Below are 8,218 nucleotides of genomic sequence, written 5' to 3'. Positions count from 1 at the left end.
GGGCTCAGCTCTGCCCCATTCCAAACCCCCAGGGCTCAGCTCTGCCCCATTCCAAACCCCCAGGGCTCAGCTCTGCCCCATTCCAAACCCCCAGGGCTCAGCTCTGCCCCATTCCAAACCCCTAGGGCTCAGCTCTGCCCCATTCCAAACCCCCAGGGCTCAGATGTCCCCATCCCAGAACCAGGGCTCGGCTCTCCCATGCCAAGCCCGTGGCTCAGCTCCCTGCCCGTCCCCCACAGGAGCTGGGCTGTGGTGCCAGCCTGGGCGTCATCTCGGACAGCGTGCTGGTGACGGGGGGCCAGGGCTGCGTGTCCTTCTGGGACATCGGCTACGGGGACCTGCTGCAGACCGTGTACCTGGGCAAGAGCAACGAGGCGCAGCCGGCGCGGCAGATCCTGGTGCTGGACAACGCCGCCATCGTCTGCAACTTCGGCAGCGAGCTCAGCCTGCTCTACGTGCCCTCCGTGCTCGAGAAGTTGGACTGAGCAGGAGCGGGGCAGGCGGGACCGAGGGGGGCTCGGCCCGAGGGGACGGGACAGCAGCTCCATCGCTCCGGCCGTGCCTCCGGCACCTCCCCAGCTCAGACACCCGGCAGGGCCCCACCTTCCTGCTCCTCTCCCTGTTCCAGCACCTTCCCTGCCGTCCCGGGGGCTCCCAGGGATGGTACAGAGGGACACAGGGTAGGGCAGGGGGGGACAGTGGTGGTGGCTCCCAGCACTGACCTGCCAGGGCACGGAACAGCCCCCGGAGAGCCCCGGGGGCAGCGGGGAGAGGGCCGGGACCGACCCCCCGGGCGGGGCTCAGCCCCCACGTGCCTTAGGGCGTGGCAGGGCCCCCCAGCCCCACCCCGGCCACAGCAGCCCTGCCCTATTTATTTATATGCTGTAAATAGTTATTATTTATTGGGGCAGGGGGGCCAGCACCCCCCTCACCCCGGCACAGCCGCCCTGCCCGGTCCCTCCTGCACCCCGTTTGCAGCAATAGAGCACCTTCCTCCTCCTGCTGCGGGGCCAGAGGAGGCTTTTCTCAGGTTGGGAGGGGCGGGAGCCTCGCCCACGCTCCTGCAGGTGCTGGGGAGGGACCCCTGAGTGGGACCAACCATGGGCAGGCACCACCCCGGGCACGGGGCTGCCCCCAGAGCCCCCCACCCACTGCGGGCCGGGGGCTGCACTCCCCTCCCCGCTGCACTACAGGCCCCGCTGCAGCCCCTCCCCAGGCCGGGGGTCCCGCCCGTCCTGCCGTGCCCCCCGAACGCCGATGACGCCTGTTCTCGACCCCCGGTGATTGTAGAGGCGGTGCCGGCCCGGCACGGGGCCCCCCAGGCCGGCCCCGCGGGTGGCCTTCGCCCAGCTGTACCTTTGTGCCGTACAGGGGACGCTTTTTGTACCGACGTGTTTTATAACTGTGCGAGAACGCCCATTAAACGGAACTAACCCGAGCCTGGCTGAGCCCCCCGGGGCACAGCCCCCGCCCACAGCAGCACCAGCGCCCGGCCGATAAACTCGCTTTATTTTAGTAGCAAAGAGCTGAAAAAGTCAGTTCTACCTGGAGTCAAAGTGGAGCTGGGGGGGCCCGAGGGCCCCCGCCCCCCTCACGCCTTGTTGAGTGTCCAGAGGGGGTCGAGCATGCTCAGGGGGTCGTCGCTGGGCCGGGGCCCGCGGAGCCCCTCGCCCGGCTGCGCCTGCAGGAAGTTCTGCTTGTTCATGCGCTGTTTGCCCTTCAGGGAGGCGTCCAGGCTGAAGGCTTCGGGCGTGAGCGACGCCAGCAGCTCCAGCGAGGAGGAGGAGGAGGCAGGGGGGGCGGCGGGAGGCTCTGGTGGCCCCCCCGGCCCCTCGGGGCTGTCCCCCACGTGGTTGCTGCTCTCGGCGTCACCCTGTGCCTCGGGGAGGGGCGGCCCCGGGGCGGGGGGCTCGGGGAGGGGGGCACCGACACCGTCCACGACGCCGTCGGGAAGCACCGGCGGCACCTCGGGGTCCGTGGGGTCCGGAGGGGAGGTGGGGTCCGCCCCCCAGGCCCCCCCGGGCTCCGTGCTGGGCCCCCCCGGTTTGATGCTGAGCTTGGCTATGGTGGCCTGGATGGAGCTGATGGGAACGTCCCCCCCCAGCACCAGGTCCTGGGGGTCCTGCTGGAAGTAGAGCTGGGGGAGAGCAGCCCCGTGAGCCCAGGGGTGGCAGAGCCCCCCCAGCCCCCCGGTTCTCCCCCCCGTACCCACCTTGGGTGAGGTGCTGTTGGGGGGCTTGGGCAGCGCGGGGGTCCCCACGCCGTGGCGCAGCAGCACCTGCTCCACGTGGAGCAGGACGGCCTCGAAACAGAACTTGAGGTGCAGCTGCAGGGCAGAGGGACACGGTGAGAGCCCGGGGGGCTGCAGCCCCTGCCCCCAGCCCCCGAGGGGCTGCAGCCCTGCCCGGTACCTTCTCCTGCAGCATGTGCTTGCGCTGCTGCCGCATGCGCCTCACCAGCTGCGGCAGGTCCGGGATGCCCTTCCCGGCCTCCACCTCCTGCACGGCCGCGTACAGGAGGCAGAAGGCCCCCGTGCGACCCACGCCGGAGCTGTGGAGAGACCCTCGGCTGTGACACCCCGAGGGACGAGGGGGGACCCCACCCCGCCCCGGGAGCCCCGTCCCCGCTCACCTGCAGTGCACCACGACGGGCGTGTGGAGCGGGCGCTGGTGCAGGTAGTGCCCGTGCACCTCCTGGATGAAGCGCAGGAGGCTCCCCTTGCTGTCGGGCAGGCCCCTGGATTGGGGGGGACACGCTCACTGGGGAATCCCTGCACTCAGCCCCCCCAGGAGGTGTCAGGGCTGCCCAAACACCGTCCCACACTCGGAGCTCTGGTCCCACAGCCCCCCCAGCAGATCAGGCCTCCCAGGCCCTCCCCTGTACGCCCCCAGCCCCCCTTGCCCGCCCGTTCCGTACAGCTCAGGCCAGGAGGTGAACTGGAGGTGGGCCACGGTGCGTTTGAGGCTCTGGTCGCGGTACTGCAGCGTCAGCATCCGCTCCACGTGCGTGGGGGTCACCCGCAGGCTGGTCAGCACCAGGGTCAGGGGGCCGTGAGCCACGGGCTGGCCCCGCTCCGACGGGAAGTACCGTAGCACCTTCTGTCGGGGGACGGGCGTCAGGACACCCTGCCGGGGCCGCTCCCCCCACGGGCCCCCCGGTGACACCCGTGAGCGGCACAAGGGCGAGAGGCAGCAGGCAGGGTGTCCCATCCCCGGGGGCCCCGCCCCGGCCGCCCCCGCTGTCCCTCACCCGGGACAGGACGCACCTTGTCCAGCTCCTGCTCGGACACCAACATGACGACCACGGAGACCTTCTGCTCGTAGATCATGAGCCAGAAGTCGGCGGCGGTGCCGAGCAGCGGGGCCTGGGTGGCGATGAGGGCGGGGCAGTACGGGGACAGGTCCTCCACGCGGCTGGCGTTGATGTAGTCGTCCTTGCCCGAGCACAGCACGACGCGGTTGCGGTCGTAGGGCATGATGTCCTGGTGCCGGTTCTTCATGGAGTAGCAGCGGGCGATGGCGATGGAGCGCTGGCGGGCGTCCCGCTCCTGGGCCTCCTGCAGCTCCTTCCAGAGCGCGTCCAGCTCGGAGCCGCCGCCGGGCACGGGCCGCTCCAGCCGCTCGGCCGCGGCCCGGAACCGCTCCAGCTCGGCCCGCAGCCGCTGCACCCGCTCGGGCTCCGCGTACGGGTCCGCCTCGATCACCTGCACGGCCCGCGGCCGCTGCCCCTCCTGCGCGCCCGCCTTGGTGGGCTGCAGCAGCCCCCCGGCCGCCGCCCCGCCGGGCTGGCTCTCAGGGCTGGACGAGAGCAGGTCCGCGGGGCAGGGGCTCTGCCGCGGGAACGGCGCGTCCCCCGCGCCCGGCGGAGGCAGCGCGGGCGGGGGACGGGGCGCCGGGGGCTGCACGGGCAGGGCCGGCACCGGGGAGGGGGCCGGGGACGGCACCAGGGGGCCCTGGACCACCACGGTGCCCGGCACGGGGCTGGGCGGGGGCGCCTGGGCGGGGGCGGGCATGGACCCGGGGGGCAGCTGAGTGCCGGGGGGGGCCGGGCTGGGGCAGAAGGGCAGCGCGGGGGAGCCGGGGGGCACGGCCGGGAGCCCCCCCAGCGCCGCGGGACCGCCCTGGGCAGGGGCCCTGGGGAAGGGCACGGCCCCCGGGTGCGGGGCGAGCCCCGGCGGGGGCAGCTGGTCCTGCCCCGGGAGCTGGTAGAGCTGGGGGGGCAGCGGGGGCTGCCCGGGGGCGGGGGGGGGCAGCTGCCCCCCGGGACCGGCGAAGGGCTGCTGGGGGAACTGGGCTGGGGGGGCGAGGGAGGGCCGGGGGGGCGGCTGGAAGGGCAGCGGGGCCTGGGCCGAGCCCGGGGGCAGGAACGGCCCCGGGGGGAACTGCTGGGGGGCCTGGGCGGGGGCGAAGGTGTGGGGGGGCTGTGCCGGGGGGAAGGGGTGCTGAGCCGGCGCCACGAAGGGCTGAACCCCTCCCGCGGGGTAGGGGAAGGGGGCCGGGGGCCCCGCCGGGCGCTGGGGGGGCAGGAAGGGGCCCGGGGGTCCCCGCGGAGGGGCGGTGCAGCTGGAGATGGGGGCCTGCACGCTGTCCACCGTGGTGGTGGCCGGGCGGGCGCCCGGGGGCTCGGGGCCGCCCACCCCTGGCTGGGCACCCAGGGGAGCTGCCCCCGGGCCGGGGGGGCGGAGCGGGCCGGGGGCCCCCCCGGGCTGGCCCAGGCCGTAGGCGGGGGCGGGCAGGGCCCCGTGCTGGGGGGACGAGCGCGGGGGCAGCACGTGGGGCCCCCCGAAGGCCGGCTGGCCCGGAGCGCGGATCAGGGGGGCGGCCGGGAAGAGCTGGGGCGGGGCCGGGGCCGAGCTGGGCACGGGCCCGGTGGGGGCCGAGGGCTGCAGGAGCTGCCCCGGGGCCCCCCCCGCGGGGGGAAAGGGGCCGGGGGGCCCGGGCAGACGGTAGTGCCCCGGGAACGGGGGCGTGGGGGCCAGGGGGGGCAGCGGGGCACTGGCCACCCCCCCCGGCGGCACGAAGGGCTCGGGGGGCCGCAGCCCCCCAGCCAGGGCGGCCAGTGCTGGGGGGGGCAGCTGTGCCAAGGGCCCGGGCAGCAGCTCCGGGGGGAGGCTCCGCAGCTCCTCGGGCAGGTCCGGCAGCCCCAGGGAGCCCAAATCTGCGGCCTCGGAGCCCCCGGGCTCCAGCTCCAGCGCCTTCTTCTGCAGGGGGGGCTTGGGGGCCGTGGGCCGGGGGGGCGGCTGCTTCTTCAGCTCCCTGGGGGGGCAGGTGGGGCTCAGGGGGGCTGGGCACTGCCTGCCCACCACCCCCTCCATGGGCACCGGGACCCCCGAGCCACCACGCAGAGCACCCCGAGGCCCTTCCCCCCTCCCGGGGGTCTCAGCAGCCCCCCAGGCTCTGGGCAGCACCCACCTCTCGAGCAGCTGCTGCCGCTGGGCCTGGCTGGCCTGGCACACGGCCCGGGCCCGCTCCAGCAGCTTGGCCGCCTTCCCCTCCAGGTCCGTGTAGAAATCCTTCCCCTCCTGGGACTTCTTCATCAGGTCCTCGTAGGCCTCGTAGGAGGCCACCAGCGTCTGGACGGTGGTGTTCCACCTGGGAAAGGGGCAGGGAGGGGATGGACTACCGGTGTAAAGGTTGGTCCCAGCTCCAGGCTCCCGGGTGACCCACCAGCTCCCACTGGGATGGACACGGGGGCAGGACAAAGCACCGGCACGGCTCCCAGCCCCGGGGTGGGACGGGGGAAGGCAGGGGTGAGCCCAGCCCTGCCGCTGGGCCCTGAGCCCCCCGCACTCACTTGTGCTCCACCTCGGCCAGGCCCTTGCGCACGGCCGCGTACTTGACGTTGGCGTCGGTCAGGGCCTTGAGCACGTTCTCCTGCGCCGCCAGGTTCTGCTCCAGGTACACCTTCAGCTGGTCGTACTTCCTGAGCTGCTCCTCAAAGAGCTTCTGCCGGGACAGGGGAGGGTCCGTGGGGCTCGGGGCCGGAGCAGCCCCCGCGGGGGAACGGGCACGTCCCCAGCCCCACCTTCATCTCGGAGCGGTCGGTGGTGACCAGCGAGGTGGTGATGTCGTCCTTCTGGATCATCTCCCGCAGCTGCTGCTCCAAGGACATCCGCTGGTCCCGCATCTCCTGCACCTTGGCCAAGATTCGCTTCAGGTTCTGCAGCACCTGTTTGTCGTCTGGGGTGGGACAGGGTCAGGGGCAGGGCCGGACCCCGAGGGACCGCACGGAGCCCGAGGGGGTGGATCAGGGCTGGATCCCCAGGGGTGAGGGGTCACGCCCTGGGACAGCGACCAGGGCTCTGTCCCCAAACAAGGCCCCACTTGTCACACTTCCACGGGGACAAGCACCCACCCAGCTCACACGGACGGTGCCAGTGCCCAGTGACACACAGGGACCCCCAGGGGGGCACAGGGAGGGACAGCCCTGTCTCCCCCAGCCCAGGGTGGCACATCCAGCCTCAGGGGGTTACAGCCCTGCCTCCCCTACCCTGGGGTGTGGTGGGGACAGGCAGACCCCCAGAGTGGCACAGGGAGGGACAGCCCTGCCTCCCCCAGTCCGGGGGGACACATTCAGCCCAGGGGGACCACAGGGAGGGACAGCCCTGCCTCCCCCATGCTGGGGGGACACATTCAGCCCAGGGGGTCACAGGGAGAGCAGCCCTCCCTCCCCCAGTCCGGGGGGACACATTCAGCCCACGGGGACCACAGGGAGGGACAGCCCTGCCTCCCCCATGCCAGGGCCAGGCCTCACCTTCGCTCAGGGTGGGGGTGGGCAGCGCGGCCCGGACCTGCTCCAGGGGGCCGCCGAGCAGGCGCAGGTTGCCCAGGTGCAGGTTCATGGCGCGGTGCAGCTCGGTGTTGGTGAAACTGGCCTTCTCGTGCAGCTCCAGGTACTTGGAGCACTCCTTGCTCACCTCGGCCAGCCCCGGGGGGGACCCTGGTGCCGGCGGGACCCGCCCCAGCAGCTCCTGCAGCTTCCGCTCCTGCGCCTCGTCCTCCTCCAGCAGGTCCCGGATCTCCTTCAGCGACGCCTCCACGTCCGTGAAGACCCCGGAGAGCACTGGGGGGACACGTGGAGCGGGGCTGGGACACCCCCCCGACTGCTCTGGGCCTGCAGCCAGGCACGGACACGGCCTCCCAGGATTAAACCCGGCTGTGGGCAGCCCAGGGCAGGACATGGCAGCCCAGACACCGGGGTGGTGGGCGCTCCTGGGCACCAACCCCCTCAGGGTCACCCCCCTCCCATCCAACAGGGATGGGATTCACTGTGGGATTCAGGAATTTACACTGGTAGAGAAGTGGCCGTTGGTGCAGCCGTTCCCAGTGCCAGGCTGTGGGCAGGCAGCAGTGCCACCCCCCGTTCCCTCACCCTGCATGGACTGGACGAGGTTGCGGACGGTGTCGGGGCGCACGCTGAGGGCAGCACACTTCTCCATCAGCACGGCCGGGATGTGGTTGTACATGTCCAGGTTGTCCACAGTCTCGGGGTCCAGCTGCATGGAGTCCATGAACTGGCTGTGGGGCACAGAGGGGTCCCTGAGGGGTGGCCGTGTCCCCCCTGCCAGAGCCCAGGACCCGCAGGGCCCCTGGGGGTGGGAGGGCCCCACCAGTCCCCTCACGTACTCCAGCACTTCGTTCTTGGCCTCGATCTTGGCCATCACGTCCCGCAGCAGTTTGGCCTTTTCCTCGCTGTGACAGGACAGAACATCCCATGAGTGCAGGGAAACCTCTGCCAGGATTCCTGAGCCCGGGGGTCTCTGGGTCCCCTGAGCCCTGGTCCCCCCTGGGGACTGGCTGGAGTCCTGTCCAGCCCTGGGGGGCCACAGATGGCTGTGACGTTGGTCCCCTGCAGCTCCTCCAGCCTGCAGAGCCCGAGCTGGGACAGGGGGTCCTTGCTGGGGGGCACACCCCCATCCCACCCCATCCCACCCCAGACACACCTGTACAGGGACGAGGCCTCGTGGGCAGCCATGGGCACCAGCTTGGCAAAGATGTCGGGGCCGGTGACCGCGGGGTCCGTGGGGTTCACGGGCAGAGCCTTCACCAGGGGGGCACCTGCGGGACACAGCCCTGGCTGGGACCATCCCACACGGATCCCTGTTCCCAGGGAGCCCCTGGCTGGGACCATCCCACATGGATCCCTGTTCCCAGGGAGCCCCTGGCTGGGACCATCCCACATGGATCCCTGTTCCCAGGGAGCCCCTGGCTGGGACCAT

General features: G+C 72.4%; 2 protein-coding genes across 2 annotated transcripts in view; one reads left to right on the top strand and one right to left on the bottom strand.

Annotated features, from left to right (window-relative positions):
* SCAP (SREBF chaperone) overlaps positions 1-1,443 on the top strand; it is a 55,240-nt gene extending 53,797 nt beyond the window's left edge. The window contains exon 19 of the mRNA XM_017836825.1: positions 240-1,443. Within this exon, the coding sequence (XP_017692314.1) occupies positions 240-485 (246 nt within the window). The 3' untranslated portion in view covers positions 486-1,443. The remainder of the gene's footprint in view (positions 1-239) is intronic.
* A 46-nt stretch (positions 1,444-1,489) lies between these two features.
* PTPN23 (protein tyrosine phosphatase, non-receptor type 23) overlaps positions 1,490-8,218 on the bottom strand; it is a 12,723-nt gene continuing 5,994 nt past the window's right edge. Inside the window, exons 11-23 of the mRNA XM_017836823.1 lie at positions 7,943-8,057; positions 7,626-7,691; positions 7,372-7,517; positions 6,754-7,062; positions 6,025-6,179; positions 5,794-5,945; positions 5,412-5,591; positions 3,266-5,255; positions 2,917-3,098; positions 2,632-2,736; positions 2,412-2,550; positions 2,213-2,326; positions 1,490-2,137 (exon numbers count right to left, since the gene is read on the bottom strand). Of these exons, the coding sequence (XP_017692312.1) occupies positions 1,592-2,137; positions 2,213-2,326; positions 2,412-2,550; positions 2,632-2,736; positions 2,917-3,098; positions 3,266-5,255; positions 5,412-5,591; positions 5,794-5,945; positions 6,025-6,179; positions 6,754-7,062; positions 7,372-7,517; positions 7,626-7,691; positions 7,943-8,057 (4,199 nt within the window). The 3' untranslated portion in view covers positions 1,490-1,591. The remainder of the gene's footprint in view (positions 2,138-2,212; positions 2,327-2,411; positions 2,551-2,631; positions 2,737-2,916; positions 3,099-3,265; positions 5,256-5,411; positions 5,592-5,793; positions 5,946-6,024; positions 6,180-6,753; positions 7,063-7,371; positions 7,518-7,625; positions 7,692-7,942; positions 8,058-8,218) is intronic.

The sequence above is a fragment of the Lepidothrix coronata genome, unplaced genomic scaffold (assembly GCF_001604755.1).
Source record: "Lepidothrix coronata isolate B3197 unplaced genomic scaffold, Lepidothrix_coronata-1.0 Scaffold285, whole genome shotgun sequence".
NCBI lineage: Eukaryota > Metazoa > Chordata > Aves > Passeriformes > Pipridae > Lepidothrix > Lepidothrix coronata.
Note: the sequence above shows the minus strand (reverse complement) of the source record. Positions and strands in the feature narration are given on the sequence as shown.